The sequence below is a fragment of the Chaetodon auriga genome, chromosome 3 (assembly GCF_051107435.1).
Source record: "Chaetodon auriga isolate fChaAug3 chromosome 3, fChaAug3.hap1, whole genome shotgun sequence".
In the NCBI taxonomy this organism is placed as follows: Eukaryota; Metazoa; Chordata; class Actinopteri; order Chaetodontiformes; family Chaetodontidae; genus Chaetodon; species Chaetodon auriga.
In genome coordinates this window covers 11,655,100-11,672,443 of record NC_135076.1, presented here as the reverse complement: position 1 = coordinate 11,672,443, position 17,344 = coordinate 11,655,100, and the positions used below count along the sequence as shown (strand labels likewise).

The following is a 17,344-nucleotide window of genomic DNA, read 5'->3' as shown; positions in this document are numbered from 1 at the left end:
ACACCTAACCCTGTGGAAGAAGGTGAAGTTTATTTAGCACGCCTTTCACAGAGAGAGGTCACAAAGTGCTTCGCAAGAGGAAAATAGTTGAAAATGTAACTGAAAACATTCAGATTACTTTCTTTACAGTAATGTAACTTTTGAATTTACTCTAAAATCAAGTCTCTGCTATCACACAGTCCTCTGGTTAGTCTGTTTGCTTCACACCACAAAATAAAGCATCAGATTTCAATAGACAGCTTTCACAGCAGCCCAAAAGAACCAAACTAAACAGGCAACCTCGCCTGGGTTTTTTTAAAGTCAACTTAGCAGGTTAATGGTGAAAGCGTCGTTAAATACCATGTCAAGTTTCAGGAAGAAAGATCTAGAAGTGAGAGTTTGCAGTAAAACCCGGAGCAGTGGCACAAAACAGATGGGAATGAAGCGGCTTGCTGAGGCTGACGGCAGTAGGTGGAGAATGTTTTATGTTTGCTCTCTCTGCCCAGATTTCGCCCAGTTAATTGGGGAAAAGAAGCTGGCAAAACTCTGCTCACGAACTCACTTCTCCAACAAAAGCCAATGGCACTACATCAAGACCATTCCCCTGAACCAGACAGCGACAAATGAGCTGGCTGAAGAAAGAGCAGGATCAAACTTAAATACGAAATCCTCTCGAATTATCGCTGGTTTAAAGACCTGGCAACCCAGAGCCTCTTCTGGTGGCTCACTGCCTCTCTGTAGCTGAATCCTCAGATCTCATTTAAAAAGCTATTTTCACTATATTACATGTAAGTGGAGTTTAAAGTTGCTGCTTTATTGGATTCCTTTTGCCTCCCTGAATCTCAGACTGTTCTGCAGAGACAATGACTCCAGAAAGAACGGCTGAAACAAACAGTAACAACCGCAGCAGTAAACATTAATGCACACACCAAAGACAAGCAAGCAATAACTAGAATAACACAAAACCAGAGCGAAGCACAAAGACAGCATATTTATAATTAGAAATAAACAAGACATGAAATGGAACACACCATTCTCGGATACAAATTTATGGTATTACTGTGCTGAAAGCTGGAAAATGAGCTAACTCTCAGCATAATTACTGGAAGGGTTGCATTTCTTTGCTGTCTGGTAAAAAGCATCTATCTAATGTGTCTTAAACTGAAAGAAACAGCCGTGTAGACGTCACGTCAGCAAAAGGTGAACCCACAGAGAGGGACGTTAATTAACAGTGGAACAGTGGAGTTTCACGTGGTGACAGTGTTTTGTTTTGTTGTTGTCCATGTTTATGTGAGTAGAAGTTTCAGGAAATCGAGGAGGCCCACCTGCGGCAGATGAAACAGCTGATCAAAGGTTACTCCCACTCCATAGAAGACACCCATGTTCAAGTGGGACAGGTATGCTGCAGCTCACAATAAAGCCTGCTGATGACATTTTTTCTCTACTCTGTATATTTCTATAAAAATCTTTCAGATTAAATGACAGTTTATGGACCAGCTCAGCATGTGATAAGGCTGAACTGCTCCACTGAAGCATAAGCTCTCATCAGTTTTTCTGGTCACACTTTAGACTCAGGTATTCTGGGGGTTATTAAGGGATAGGTTTTTAATTCAGATACAATGAGTTCCTTACTTACTATCTATATGCAGGAATTAGGAGATTATTGATGGAAAATTCGTAGTTTCTGGCCTAGTGGTTGTAGAATATGCTCATGCAGAGTAACACATTAATAAGTGCTTTATAATGAGTAATAACCGTACATCCTGCTGGACTCACTCACAACGCTGTAAAAAGTTAATATTTCACAATAAGAAGTTATCACACAACAGGAAGAATAATTTCATGGCACCTTTTTTTAAAATGACATGCTTTTTAAAGGAGCGAATAATCATTGCGTTCTGGTCTGCGGCAGGTTCACGAGGAATTCAAGCAGAACGTGGAAAACATCGGCATCGATAACCTCATCCAGAAATTTGCCGAACAGAAGGGCACGGGCAAAGACAGGCCAGGTACAGGCGGCTCAGCGGGAGTGACATAAAGCACTAACACACAACATGAACACCTTGCAAACAACAGAAATATGAAAACACCCACACTCAGTATAGTATTGTGGAGGCGGAATAATTCCCAGTGACAAAATACAACAGCGAGCGAGTGGTTCAGCTTCTTCTGTGTACCTCTGTGCATATATTTGTGTGTGTGTGTGTGTGTGTCTGTGTGTCTGTGTGTGTGTGTGTGTTTTCTGAATGTTTTGTTCTTCTCAAACTGCCTTTTTCTGCAGCTCCAGTTGGATTTGAGGAGTACATGACAGCTTTGGCACCTGAAGGGGGGAAGAAGAGTCGAGCAAAAGCCTTCAGGATCCCTGGCCTGGGCAAAAGAGACAAGGAGCCAGACTCTACGTGAGTGCACACACAAACACACACAAGCACACGCACACACGCACACACACACACACACAGGAAAAAGACAAACATGCTGTTCTCTACAAGCCCTGATCTTCAGACACTGAATCTTTATCTTTGTCCTTTGTTTCTGGCTTCAGTCTGAGTGACTTCTGAATCATGGAATACTCAAATCAAAGTGTGTGTGTGTGTGTTTTGTGTTTGCAGAGACTCTGCGGTGACGGAGGCACTGGTGAGTATCAGATACAAGTCCCACTCAAACAATGCAGCTCCAAAACTACTGACTCAATCATCAGTCCAGTCTGACTCCTAAAGCTGCAGTTATCCCTGCAGACATCTGTGTTTCACTGCAAGAAGACTTTTTGAAGGATGAAAGGAGAACTGTGTCTGTGTGCAGGGGGGGGCGTGTGTGTGTGGGTGTGTGTGTGTGTTTGTTTGTGAAAAGAAGGTGAGTGGGAAATCAGAGTGTGATAATGACTTGAGTGGCGGTGTGGGGTTTCCCAGGTTTATTCTGGTACTTCTGAGAAGAGGTTTCTGAGATAGTTTGGCAGCCAGAGGGGAAGTGTGTAACTTCATGAGAGTGTGTGTTTGTGCGTGCCCGCCTGTGTGCAAGTGGTGTATGAAAGAGAGAGAGAGTGTGTGTGTGCACTGCCAGAAAGCTATGTAACAGACTCATGTGGAAGTAGAGAGTAAATATCAGATCACAGAGCCACTGGTGCTGCTATTTTACGCTCTGAAGGGCAGTTTCTGACTGTAGTGTGACAGGTATTAGTAATGTTTGCAGAGGTCACTTGCATAAGAGCACACCTGCACACCTGCACTGACACCGTCCATTCACCTTCGAGACTGAAAAATTTGATCATAATTATTCAAAGCAAAGCAAGTCTGCAAAAGGTGCATTAACAGCGTTGGGCAAGTTACTGTCAAACTGTAATTTATTACAAGTTACTTTCACCGAAATAACTGTAGAAGTACGACCAGGGTCATGTGTTGTGGTTTGTAATAATGACGCTGTCTGCTGTAGCCTCAGCAAACCTATTGTCTATTGTGATGTTCACTTATCTTATGATTGCTTTTCACTTGATGTCTCGAGCAGCAGACGCACTGTCATTTTAATCTATGCGGCTGTCCTCACCGGCTCCATGCACGCTCACATTTCACTTACACCTCACGGGCCAAACCGTTACCTGAAGCGTTTGTTTACACTTCCGAGCGTAAATTGTTCGCTGGTGAAAAAGACACTGAATAAATATATTTATCTACATTTTGCAACTGAGTTGGAGCAGAGTGTGTTGCTCTCTGGACAGAGACAGCCACACACACACACCCACACACACACACACACACACACACACACACACACACACACACACACACCTTTGACATCTAGCAGACAAGCTGTATCGTCTCTTTGGAGTTGTATTTGTGGCCACATGATGAACATACATGCAGTGTTCACTCTGCTGTGACCTCTCTTGGTCTCCACCAACTCCTGAGAACAACATCTGGCCCTTTTGACGTCGATCTTACACTTTCTTCACCAGCTGGGTACTGACTTTATCTGTCTGCCGTTTGAGCTGACATAAGCGTAAGGCGGCTTTATCCGAGCTTTTTTTTTTTTTTTGCTGCTGAAAACAGCTTAATGAGAACGGTCAGAGAGAATCAGATAGAGACCTGAAGAACTGCTGAGTGTGGTGATTCTGTCGGTTTGTGTCACAGAACGACACCTTTACATTACACACAGCCATTTGAAGACTGCAGTAAGAGCTTTTTTTGGACACTTGTGGTCAGCAGAAACGAGTTCTGAACAAAGCACAGACATTTTATCACCTTTGATATGGTGAACAGCTGCTTATTTACACATCCAGCGGTTACAGAGCAATATGTCATCCTTTTAGAGTGGTGTTTCTGGCCACATGATCAATCTAAGTCCATCGTTTGCTCTCTTTCAGCTCTGTTTCTGGTCTCTACCACCTTAACTGTGTCTCTCTGCAGTCATTCATCTCTTAAGAATGTGACATTTGTAGTCTAATCACACCGTTCTGCATTAATGAATCAGTATGACTAAATCACTGTGATCTGATGAAAAAAATGCCAGTGGCTACACTTGTCATGCTTTGTTTACTGAAATCAGATCTAATCGGATACCATCTGCATGTGTCCACACTCGTTCTAAAAATAGCTGTTCTTCTTTGGCTGGTTTGTAAGTCCGGCCTTCCTCGTGCCTCTTATTTTGAAGATCATATGACTACAGCAACAAACAGCTGACGTGCGTCCACACATCCTGGCCTGATGAAGTCATTTAAAGTAAACTGAAAGCACACCGCCTGCTTTGTTTGACCTGTTGGCAAGAACATGTTTAACGTGCAGCAGCTGTAGCAGTTACACAGTGACTCACACTTGTGCATTTAACATTTGAAGGGTCCGTTTCGTCACTCACACACTCTCATAGAAAGCTCTCAGTAGAACATGGAGGCTGCAGTTACACAGCATGACAAAGCACGTGTGTGTGTGTCAGATATGTGGCTGAAGAGCCATTTGTCTGTGTGTTGCTGACCCAGCTGGTGTCTGAATCTCTTTCTCTGTCCCTGTGTGTGTGTGTGTGTGTGTGTGTGTGTGTGTGTGTGCGTGCGTGCGTGCGTGCGTGCGTGTGTGCGTGTGCGTGCGTGTGCGTGTGCGTGCGCGTGCGTGTGCGTGCGCGTGCGTGTGCGTGTCATTCATATAGAATTCACCCCTGGAAGTTGACGATGAGGGATTTGTCATCCGAGCGGACAGCACACAGAATGATATCCTTTTTCTGCTCACACATGTTCAGCAGGATAACTCGCACCATTAAATTGTGTTGCAGCTTCGAACTTTTGTCCCTTTAATCAATAATCGCAATAAACTTTATTGGAAAAACATATCTCAGGTTCATAAAGATGCCTGAAGGAAATCAAAAAACTTGCCAGACAGACACAGTCTGCATCAAATTAACCCTAATGCGACCGCTGAATAGACTCTAAAAAGGCCCCTCCAACTGAGATGGAGACGTTTTTAAAGAGTGTAATGAGAAGGTCGGAGGTGGGGTTTAACCAATTTGTCCATAGAACGCCTTCATTCGTGGCCTCATTAACTGTAGAGCCTGTCGATTATCAAGATTATTATCCTGTTTGTTAGCACAGATGACTAAATGAACCCCCCTCGTGAAAAGCAGGCGAGCTAAATGTGCCATCCACCGGCGTGAAATGTGAACGAATCGGCCCCCTAAACTCCAGGTCCTGACTTTTGAGCCCTGATCCATTTATCAGTGGTCGCTCTCAGTCCTGACAGCGCTGAGATAACAACTCTTCCTGACTTTGTCTCGCCCCCATCGAACCGCTGCCTGCTTAGAATAGACAGTTCGCATTCATCAAAGTCCCTCACGCTGCATATGTCCTGCAGTCTCTCTGAGTCTCATGAGCACGAAGCACAAACACAGCTCACAGTGGATGATGACACAACGCGTCCACGTGCAGCAGAGTGCAAAGAAAGAGGAAGGAGAGGTGATTTTGCTTGGGGGTGATGGTGTGGCAGGAAGTAACCGTTTGGCTGTTTTACGCTTTGCAGCCCTCACCTCCAACACGCTCTGCGGTGCTTCTGCCTCGCTTTGTGTGTTGTGTCTGCACTCTGCTTGCATGCATTCTTTTCTCCAATGTCCTGATTTCATATTGCAGTGAATCAAAATGTCTTTGCTCTTCAAGGAAGTCGTAGCATTTGTCCAAATAGTAATATTCACCAGTTGAACAGGGGTAATAAAACACAGCACCCAGTGGTTTGAAATGTCATCATTTCAAAATGAAATAGTCACTCATAGTAGTAGTAGTAGTAGTAGTAGTAGTAGTAGTAGTAGTAGTAGTAGTAGTAGTAGTAGTAATCGGAACTTCCTCAAGATTATACGATAATGTCTGTGTTGAAATAATGTAGATTAAGAAGAGTTAAGAGTTTTGTAATGCTCTTCCTCTGCACTACATCCTATTTGCATACAAGATATGATGATTGTATTTCACTTCACATATAAGATACAGTATTTAAGTCCCTTGAAAGCTTAATCATCACCTAGTATACACTCAGCTTTCAGCAATACTATACTGTGATTGTGGAATGTATATACACTAACATCACAGTAAACCATGATTTATACTCCTACGCAGTAACAGACACTCACTGTAACATTTTGCATCGCTGAGAGAATTCAACATCACAAAGAGGATTTCCAAAAGGACAATAAACCAAAGGGACGTTTTGACAGTAATCAAAATTTCTTTAGCCTTTCTACTAATGGCTTACGTTTGAAAAATACCACTGTAGTGCTCAATTAATCAGCAATCATTTTACAAAGCTGCTCACCTTTTGTAATGCTGTTAAGATTCAAAGTAGGATTTGTTGTACGGGGAGAACTAAATTGCATTCCTTCAGCGCTGCAGTGAACACAGCGAGAATAGATGCAATAAAAATGACAAAAGCACACGTAAAGTTCAACATGTAGCGCCTTGTTTCATCACAAACAGTAAAACTTTCTAATGGATAAAAATGTATGAAAATAATGTTGAAAAATAAAAATGAAATTAGGAGGAATGCTTGCGAGCACATTGCACTGAGCTTGTGATCTGCGTGTGTGTGAGTGTGTGTTTACACTGTGAGTTTGTTCTCCTTGACCGTCCTCTCCGTCTGCACGCCTTTCTGAGGAGAAGGAGAACAACTTTTACTCTAGTGACTCAGACTTCGATGACGAGGAGCCCAAGAAGTTCCACATCCAGATCCGACCTGTTGCCAGCAGCAATCGCAGCAACTCCGCCGCCACGGAGAAAGAGCTGAAAGCCACCGTCGGGGCACTCACTCTGCCGCCCAACAGAGGGGCACGGCAACAGGTTAGCTTGTCTTCATTTTGGGTTTTCTGTCATGATTCCAGGATATAGACGAGTGTGGACCTCACTTATTTTTACTTTCCAAAATGTCCAAAAACTATTAAAAGCCGGTCACTGCTCCACTGGGTGACATGTTCCTTTAACACAATAAACATGGCCACTGGAGAATATTTTGACTCAATCCTGAATACACCGTTCTGCTGCTGTAAAAACACACTAGAGCACAAAACGCTTGTTAATCTGCAGCTGAAAATAGAGTGTGCTCCTGTGTGACTAAGTAAAATTAGAAATGAAGAACCAGTGGGCTTAAGGCAGCAGGGTTGGGGAATGTGATCCATTCACTGCTGCTGTTGGTCTTTTTATGGGATTTTTTTTTGACAGTAAGAAAAATCTGGAATAACATCCTTTTCTTTTACATGCGTCCACTGTATTGATCACATCTGTCCCTCTCTCTTGACTCTCAGGTGTCAATCAAGCGGCATCTCTCCAGTGAGTTCATTGCTTAATTTTCGGAGCTCATTAATGTGCAGCAGATCTGTGTCTGCTGCGTCTTAACGTACAGACTTCTGAAAGCTGTGCTTGTCTTTTGTGTCTCTGCAGGAAACTCGAGTACGGCAGGAGGTCGCTCAGAGGAGGGCGAGGCTGCCTCCCACAGAGGTGAGTCTTTTATATCAATCTGTACTGCAACAGCAAGATTATCATCGATCATCCAGCGTTATTATTGTTACTCAAAAAAAGGCTAAAAATCATTCCCCGCACACGCTCACACTCAGCCATATTTGTAGGATCAGAGTCATTATTCCATCTCTCCACCTCCAGCATGTTTAGCCCCCGTTTTTCTCTCCAGACAGAAAATATCTTCATTGGCTGACCTTGCATGAACAACTGCCCTCATTAGTCACACCCGAGCCCTCTGCCTGTGCTCCGCAGAATGTTTTATCACCGGCAGGTTCGTTAGCTGCCAGTAGGTTAGGCTGGAGTGGGAGGCGACAACCTGCTGCTTCACAGTGGCGTGGAGTCTCTCTCCCTTAAATCCAGAGGTGGCAGGATTAACGATGAGCGTCTGATTAAAGCGGTTGCTCTGCAGTGACAGCAGCGGTGGCTGGAGCCCAGTGAGACCGGGCTAATTGCTGGTATTTGTCAGAGTGAAGGTAAAACTCATGGGTTTTCCCCACATGTCGTCCTGTCTCACTCGATCTCAGCCTCCTCTCTGTGATGAAGATCGCCATGCTGGTTAGTCCTGAATAGAGAACACACTCTCATTGTGTGTGTGTGTGTGTGTGTGTGTGTGCGTTGTGTCTTTGCAGATGGAGAGCAGGAGGGCCTGCGCAGGTCCACCTCCAGCCCTGATCACAGCAGGTAAGATGTCTCTGCCCTTCAATCTGATATGTGTCTTTGAGCGGTGCAGAGAGAGCGCTGACAGCAGCAGTTTGAAGCTCTTCAGGTTTCTCCCTCTTCGTCTTTCCACTGTCACCGTCCTTATTTTGTTTTCTTCCACCTGCCACTCTCACCTTTGTCTACGGCGCAATGACATTTTCTCTCACGTGTTTTTAAAGAGAACTAAAACAAAAAGACCTTGCAGTAGATGCAATATTTGGTCAAAAGTATGTAGACACCTAAACGTTACACACAGTTGTGATCTTATTCTAAAATGATGGCATTAATCTGCTGCAGTAACAACCACCACTCTACTGGGAAGACTTTCCACAAGGTTCTGCTCCCATTCAGCCTGAGAGCGTGAGAGAGCTTCAGCGCTGATGTTGGGTGATGAGGCCCGACTCGGTCTGATTGTTGGTTTTCCAAAGTTCCAAATTCCATTGGTTTGTTGACATTTCTGCAATGTTCATAAAAGAAAATAATGGGCGGTGAATTAACACATACAGTTAGATAGTTTTCAGAGTCACACAGAGGGAAAACACTTCCTACACATGACGTTATGTCTTTTCAAACTCCTCCAGGCTTTGATTTGTTGTGTCCCCATTCTGCACTGTTTTCTTTTTCTTCCCACATCCTTCACAATCCCCGATTTCCTCTTGTCTCACTACACCCACACTTCCATTCTCACTTTCCTTCCCTTTATTACCTCTCCTCCTCACCCCTCCTTCAATCACTCCTCCGCTCTCCCTGATTTTATTTCTCTTTCCCTCCTCGTCCTTCATCAGGTTGAGCTCGACGGCGTCGGGTTCAGACAGTCTGTTTGGACCACCGCTGGAGTCGGCGTTCAAGTCCAAAAGCTTTGATGGTCGGGAACAGCTCAGAGAGCAGAGCGCTTTTGGTCCGACTGAATGTAAGAGTTCCTCTCCCAACAGCTGTGTTTGTTAAGACTTGAAAACCATCACTGTCAGACGATCATCACTGTCGTCTCTCATAATGATTAGTTAAAACATAAATCCTGCAGGTCTGTAGGTTGTCCGGGTATGTGGTCAGTGTGTCGGATTCACTCACATTCTACTGATTTGGATTTTCGCTGGTTTGCGCTGGCACTTTTTTATTAAGTACGGACAATAACACAAACAAGAGGCAATGACACACGAGCTCCTTCCAAAGAGGGAATCATTTCCATCCTCTCAAAGTATCCCTTTTCGATCAATAGCCCTTTCGCTTTCAGAACAGCCTAAAACATCAAGTTCACGGTCTGTCAATGAAATATTTCCTCCCTAACTTTTCAAACGTGAGGGCAAGTCCAGAAAAGATGACATTTCTCCATTTGTCACAAATAGCTCAAACCGATGGGAAGTCTGGTCTTTGAAAAATGAGTTTAAAGTGTACCAGCTGAAGTCTGCACATGCCTTCGCCACAAAGTTCATCAGATAACTCAGAACCAATTTCGTTCCTCCAAGCCTCCCTGAGATGAGTGGAGGAGGTGGGTGGTGTAAAGGTATCCACAGATTGGGATCAGATGATTAGAGGAAGGGACTTGAGAGTCACAGCCATAGAAAGTGTGTTTGCAGGGGGAATGTGTCGAACCGAGCAGGAGACTGTTAACAAAATGTCTAACCGCGGGTGACAGAAATGACTGTGAGGGGGACAGAATTTAGACCAGAGCTGAGAGAGGCAAACCTCTTGCTGTTGAGGAGGTCTTGATTTGAGCGTTTTTGCCGCTCGCTCCGCTCAAAGAGAGAACCTGCTTAAATAAATATGGAAATGTATGTATGATTTTGTTCTGTTTAGTTTTACTTCTTGTTTTTTTAAAGTCTAATTACATTTGAATGAGTTTTTTTGGTATTGGTGACCCGATTTACTGCCCTGCGTTGATATCCTGTATTGTTTGTAATGTGTGTCAGATGCTGCCTTCTCATCTGACTCGTCCTCTCCGGAGAACGTGGAAGACTCTGGCCTGGACTCACCTTCCCATCAGCCCCTTGGGCCCTCCCCAGAACCGGTGGGTTGGGCAGCCTGGCCTCCCCTGTCACAGAGCAAAGAACAGACGCACACACTGGGACGGCCTGCGGACCCTTTCCTCTCTGCTTTCCATGACCCCTCCCCTGGTCGGGGTCCTCACCTGCAGGACGACCCTGCCAGCGTCTGGTCCATCGCCCTGTCACGTCCCTCTCGTGTCCCCCCGGATATGGACCCCTCATCCATGCGGTTCCCTGCTTTCTCCCAGTCCCTCCCTCCACCTGAGATGGAGTCATCGGTGTGGAACTGCAAGCACATTCCCCCTGAGGACCCCTTCCTCGCTGCGTTTGAGAGGACTGTCACCCAGGAGACGTTAAACCTGTCTGACGCCTGGGCACGCCCGCCGCCTCGCCCAGCCCAGGAGGGCAGGGGGCCGGAGGTGCGACCAGATCCATTCTCTATGACTCTCACAGACACCAAGACACTCCCAACCTCCTCCTCCTCCTCCTCTTCATCCTCTTCTAATCGTAAAGACAGAGACAGGAAACGAGACCGTAGCCTCCCGCCTCCTGTTTCCTCTGATGACCCGTTTGCAATCACAATGATTGGCAGCCCAACGCACCAGTCATCGCTGGCTGCAGCAGCTGGGTTGATCCCTCCACACAGCAGCAGCGGCAGCAGCAGCAGCAGCAGCGGCGGTGGCGTCGGCTCTACCAGTAGCAGTAGGCTAGGACTCGATGCTAACTCAAGCTCTTTGCCCTCAGTCCAGCCCAAGAAGGAGCTGATGCACTGGAACTCTGTCCACAACCCGTTTAGTGAAGGAGTCTCCGGAGCAGCGAGCAGCTCCAGAACGCAGGAGGGAGGAGGAAAAGGAGATGGAGGAGGAGAGAGGAGAAAACACCGATCATCAGAAAGTGAGCCGCGCAGGAACGCCCCTCCGCTCACGAGGCATTCAGGACCACAGGAGGATCTGTGTTTTTCCACAGACAAAGATCAAGACTGCCTGGATCTGAACACTCAGATGCCATGCAGCGGCGGCTCTCACAAGGGTACCAATTTCTTTTCTTTTCCATTTAAGTTTTTATTGAGGTTGGTTCATGGCGGCAGGTCGATCAATTCAGGGCTACAAGAGTAGACTTTATTACTAAACACCTGGCATAGGAGATTAAGTAATGAAAACAAGCTCCATAGAATACAATAAGATGATATGATGAATGATGCAGTGTGTTTGGTTTTTGAGATCTGCCCTGTTAATACACAGAAATCAGGAGCAAAAAGCTGAATCAAACCATCCACCTTTTCATAATGTTCATAACTTTCACCCTGAACCGTTAAATTCAGTTTCCCACCTCCATGCTGCACTTCATCGGTTCAATTCTGTGGAGCAGTTTTCTAATGAAAGCACACCTCTGCATGGAGACAGCCTTTTTAATAAGCAAACATGAGGCCTAATCCTTCCATCAGGGACCCGCCTAATCAGTCCTTCATTAAAGCTGTTCAGCTGAAAGGATTTTTTCGTTTTGTTTGGTAATTAGTCAGCTGAGGATCTCTTTATTCATGTGCTGTCAGGCTGAGGATGATGGCTGGTTTTAAAGCTGAAATGATGAGTTGATTAATTAGTCAGTCGACGGAAAATTTATCTGCAACTCTGCTGATGATTGATTCATCATTTTAGTCAGTATTCAAGCAGAAACATTATCTGGTTCAACCTTTGTAGATGTGACAGTCCGCTGCTTTTCTCTGTGTTATGTGATGGCAAACTGAATGCTTTTTTCGGTAGTCCTTGCAGTCACTTTATTAACCACCTTCAGCAGGTACAATTCATGTCATATTATCAGAAATTGTCTCCAGCTCTTCTGAACACTGGTTGTAGAGGATGTCTGTCTCTTGCGGTTCTGTTTCACTGTCAGCTCTGAGTCACTTTGCGTGCCTGTGTCTTTGTAAGGGACCAAGCATAACTTTAGACAGGACACAGCTGATGTGGTCGTAGCTGCTCCTCCGAGAGTGACCCGGGCCAAGAGGACTTCAGGCCGGCTCAGCGGCTGTGAGAGAGTGAGTATCGATCAGGAGTTAGCAGCTCAGCTAATTAAGATATTTTTTAAGAGATATTATGTTTTTCTGCCTTTATTGACTTGATTATGACTTCAGTGTCATAACTTTTCTCAAACTTTCTGTTTATGAATAACTGAGTTTTTTCCACCAGAGAGTGTCTCTAGTACTCTGTTGTGTTATTTAGGAGTTAATTTATTTAGAAATGATGACAGTTACTCCTTCGTGTAAATGTTTGACAGGGTAGGAGCATTATCACCAGTACTGAGCCAGCTTTGTCCCTGTGCGTTTCAGTCTCGGTCTCTGTGCTCCTCCCCGCTGCCGGAGCCCAGCCCTTCCCTCACCTCCTCCTCCTCCTCCAGTCCCAGCGAGTGGGGGCCCCAGGCCAACGACTGGGGGGGCCAGAACCGAGCACCCAGTCCTGCCCGAGCGGGCCAGGCATCACCGCTGCCCTACCAGCACCAGGATCACCAACAAAGACAGTGTACGCCTCAGTGCAGATCCACAGCACTCACAGGAGTCATTTGATATGTTAATGTTGTAATGTTAAATTCAGCCATTGCCTGTTGATCTTGTCATAGTTTTTTTTAACTCATTTATCATTACCTCTTACTGTTGCACCATCCCCTCCGCTGCCCCTGCTGTGGCATTAATAAAGGATGACCTTATCTTAACAGCATGACTCAAAACCATCCCATTTGTTTTCTGCAGTGCACCTGTCACGAGGTCCAAGTCCCATCTCCCTCAGCACACAGGAGGCCTGGCCGGTGGCAGCAGCCATAACAGAATATATTAATGCTTATTTCAAAGGCGGACAGCACAACCGGTCAGTGTGATGCTGCTTTCTATGAGAAATGACAGAAAATGAATCTTCCAGGTTCTCTCAGGGCCAGCCGAGTTAACAAGATTCATTTTAACTCTGTTTGTGTGTTTCCGTCTTTCTCCAGATGTCTGGTGAAGATCACAGGTGACCTGACGATGTCCTTCCCTGCAGGCATCACCCGGATATTCACAGCCAACCCCAACGTTCCCGTGCTCAGCTTCAGACTGGTCAACATCTCAAGGATCGATAACTTCCTGCCAAACCAAAAGCTGCTGTACAGGTCGGCTGCACCGTGCGTTTTGAATCACAGCTGTGTTTTTGACTCAATGCAGTCGTCATCATCCTGTCTCTGCGTCTCTGCAGTGATCCGTCTCAGAGCGACCCGGACACCAGAGACTTCTGGTTCAACATGCAGGCTCTGCAGCTGTACCTGCAGAGAGAAGCTGAGCTCAACCCTCAGGCCTCGTACTACAACGTCGGCCTGCTCAAATATCAGGTCAGCAGTGAAAATCACCCTCCGCTGCTCAGATTCTCTGACCCTGCTTATCAGTCCCGCAGTTTAATTCAGTCAGTCGTATGTGACCTTAAGATGACACCAACTTCCTCTGGACTCGCTGTTACCGTCTGCATCGTTTCCTCAGGTGTCGTCTCAGGACCCGGGTCGGGCTCCCCTCCTGCTGTCTGCAGAGTGTCAGCGCAGCGGCACAGTGACCCGGGTATCCCTGGATTACCACTGTTGCCCCGCCACCGCGCCCTCCACTCAGCTCACCGCTGTCCAGGTGCTGCTGCCATTAGACCACACTGCCACAGACCTGCAGTGCCAGCCACCCGCCTCCTGGTGAGCAGTAATTTCAACTTAAAACCAACACAAACCAACAGTCCAAAAGACATCATGGAAGAGTAGTTGTTGCAGATTCATTTTCTGTTAATCACCTAATCGCTTAGTTGACTGATTGTTTCCGCTCGAGTGTACTGTCAATGGATCCAATCAAATTAACAGACTAGTGCTGATGTATCAGTCAGTTAATCAATTAGTCAAGCAAGGAAGGTTAACAGTCTCAATATCACATGAATCAATTATCCCATTTATCAAGCAACAGGACTCCGCGGCCATGGCAGCAGCTTTGAGCTAAATGCTAACACGCTCACAATAATGATGCTAACATGTTCACCATATTAGTTTAGCATGTTAGCATTGATAATTAGCACTAAACACAAAGTACAGCTGAGTCTGAAGGGAATGTTGTTAGTTTTGCAGGTATTTAGTCAATGACCTGATGGTGGCGCTAGAGGAAAAGGTAGAGGACCATCATAGTGATTTCAGTTTGTCCAGAGGGGGACAGAAACACTTCCACCAAATTTCATGGCAATCCATCCAGCAGCTGCAGCTCAAAACCACAAATGTGAATCTCATGGATGGATAAGAGGAGAAAGGGTGGAGGCGAAGAGGCAGGTTGGGCCTCACTGATCCTTTATTTGCCTCTGCAGGAACGCTGAGGAAAGACGGCTGCTGTGGAAGCTCCCCAACCTCTCCCCGACCAATCACAGCAAAGGTCAGAGCTCTGCAGCTGCTGCTCTCTTTTTTTTCTTTCTTAGCTCTCTTCATTGAACAAGGAAAGTTTAATAAAGAAATGTTATTTTCTGGGAAGCAAACGGAGACAAACTCACTATCTGTCTAACTCACAGCCTGTTTCGTGTCTGACATTTGCCTTCTAATTAAAATTAGTACCAGAATTTTCTACTTCGTCGGCTCCTCGCCGGGTTCGCGTCTCTACACTGTGTCATACAAATGCGGAGACGAGTAATTAAGAGTTACATGAAGACATCTCTGCACTCCACATCCTTCCAAAGCCAGCGTCTGTAGGTGTATCATTACCTTTTATCAGCAGCATTAGCATTTGAACGTGGCAGCTGCTCACATCGGCCTGGTGGAGGTGAGTGAAATGAGCCAGTGGAGGTGCTTGTGAATGCTGAACACGGTCAGTTCAAGTTGATTGTTGCTCTTATTTCACGATCTGAATGGTGCACAGATAAGAGACGGTGTGTAATGGAGGCTTTTGTGGCTCTAATTTAAGCCTTAGGATTAAATCAAAATTGAGCTCGAGGTTTCCTTCACCTGTCTTTGTACAGAGACTCCCACATTTCCTCTTTTTATTTTATTCTTTTTTTTCCCCATCTAATGATATATTATTACCTCTGTGTGAAGCTGCACACTCGGAGAACAGAGAAAAAGAGACTATTCATAGCCGCCGGTGATGGATGGGATGTTGAAGGCTGAAAGCGTTTATAGTTAGGGGACTTCTCTGGTGCATGAGCCTGTGACAAAGAATAGAAAGGTCGCTGTAACTCCTCCCTGCCCTTTCTCAAAATACTGTTTTCCTGCATTTCTTTATCACTCAAATGTTGAAAGTGCTGCTTTACATGAACGTCTGCCAGTGCTGAGTCAGTACCTGACCGCTGACTCTTGCTTGACTGCTGATTTGCAGACGAGCAGGTGAGAAGACTTCAGTGTGAAATATAGCCTGGTCTAGTTTTTCGTCTGCAGAAGTTTTGTGTGACTTTTTCAGTCTTCCACTGCTTGTATAGAAATGTAAAAATTGCACTAAAGACAAGGATGTTTCCTTGTTAAACAACACAAAGTAACCTTACAGCATAGTTAAATGCATGAAGAAGATTCTGTTTTTCATAATTACGCTCATGCTTACAAATCAGAGACACACCTGCTGTGTTTGTAATCTTTCATTGTTGCTGTAAAGTTCGGTTTCTTTTCTCAGATTTTGACCTTTATTGACGAGTGCCTTCTGTCCCGCATGGTTTTGTTTAGTGATTGTTGGGATGTTTGTTCATTATTTTAGGCACGTCCAGTCAGTCAGAGCAGTCTGTCCGGACAGGTAATGATGACATAAACATGGGTGCCACAGTGTCCACATTTGGTCAGATGCTGAGTGACTCTAATCTTGTGTGTCCACCTTCTAAATGTGCTGATTGTGTAGATCTTCTGTGCTGCCGGGTTGAAGATGTGTGTGAAGCCTCCACGTTGTTTCAAAAAGGATTAGCAAATTATGACATTATCCCCATGTACTGACACTGACAAGTCATGTTTCTCATGTATGTGTGTCCCAGGCTCAGGGACTCTGTGTGCCAGCTGGCAGTGCCTGGAGGCTCCCCGGGGCCCTCCACCCAGCCTGGCTGTTCAGTTTGTGGGCTCCGGGGCCTCGCTGTCGGGCATGGACGTGGAGCTGGTGGGAAGCCGCTATCGCATGTCGCTGGTCAAGAAGAGATTTGCCACAGGTGATACTGTGAACGCACGCGCACGCACGCACGCACGCACGCACGCACGCACGCACACACACACACACACACACACACACACACACACACACACACACGCTTGTTTTGGACTCCTCAGTGGAAGATCGTGCTTCATTAACACATCTGAAACTGTTCAGGACTGAAATATGACGTTAGTTTATTCTGACACTGTGTGTAGAAATGTATTATGGACAGGTCTGATCACAGTAGTTGGTGGCTTCATGATAAATACAGAATTTTTGATCACATTGATTATGGTTTAATCATTTACATTTCATATAAAGAATATCCGATTTGTGACTTTTTTCTGTTTTATATCACTTGACATTGATTATGTTTGGATGTAGGAGTTGGTGGGATAATACAAACAATATAAAGACATCACCGTGGGAAACTATGACGGGCACGATTCACTTGACATTTTATGAAACATTAATCATTGCTACAAAGTTTTTGCACCACAGAAAGTCATCAGACAGGTGTGTCAGACCAAAAGAACCACAATACTCACTTTGTTATTTATACTTCAGACCTCAGAGCGTCATCAGGTGAAA

The 17,344-nt window shown here is 45.4% G+C and overlaps 1 protein-coding gene across 2 annotated transcripts in view; it reads left to right on the top strand.

Annotated features, from left to right (window-relative positions):
- Nucleotides 1–17,344, top strand: part of fcho1 (FCH and mu domain containing endocytic adaptor 1) — a 51,062-nt gene that overhangs the window by 32,977 nt on the left and 741 nt on the right. For both annotated transcript variants that reach the window (XM_076724244.1, XM_076724245.1), the window contains 19 exons: nucleotides 1,278–1,376; nucleotides 1,892–1,988; nucleotides 2,261–2,378; nucleotides 2,589–2,613; nucleotides 5,107–5,167; nucleotides 7,077–7,270; nucleotides 7,732–7,756; nucleotides 7,868–7,924; nucleotides 8,575–8,626; nucleotides 9,430–9,554; nucleotides 10,552–11,655; nucleotides 12,552–12,658; nucleotides 12,950–13,139; nucleotides 13,367–13,481; nucleotides 13,603–13,758; nucleotides 13,842–13,974; nucleotides 14,120–14,316; nucleotides 14,967–15,031; nucleotides 16,602–16,769. In XM_076724244.1, the coding sequence (XP_076580359.1) occupies nucleotides 1,278–1,376; nucleotides 1,892–1,988; nucleotides 2,261–2,378; nucleotides 2,589–2,613; nucleotides 5,107–5,167; nucleotides 7,077–7,270; nucleotides 7,732–7,756; nucleotides 7,868–7,924; nucleotides 8,575–8,626; nucleotides 9,430–9,554; nucleotides 10,552–11,655; nucleotides 12,552–12,658; nucleotides 12,950–13,139; nucleotides 13,367–13,481; nucleotides 13,603–13,758; nucleotides 13,842–13,974; nucleotides 14,120–14,316; nucleotides 14,967–15,031; nucleotides 16,602–16,769 (3,088 nt within the window). The remainder of the gene's footprint in view (nucleotides 1–1,277; nucleotides 1,377–1,891; nucleotides 1,989–2,260; nucleotides 2,379–2,588; nucleotides 2,614–5,106; nucleotides 5,168–7,076; nucleotides 7,271–7,731; nucleotides 7,757–7,867; nucleotides 7,925–8,574; nucleotides 8,627–9,429; nucleotides 9,555–10,551; nucleotides 11,656–12,551; nucleotides 12,659–12,949; nucleotides 13,140–13,366; nucleotides 13,482–13,602; nucleotides 13,759–13,841; nucleotides 13,975–14,119; nucleotides 14,317–14,966; nucleotides 15,032–16,601; nucleotides 16,770–17,344) is intronic.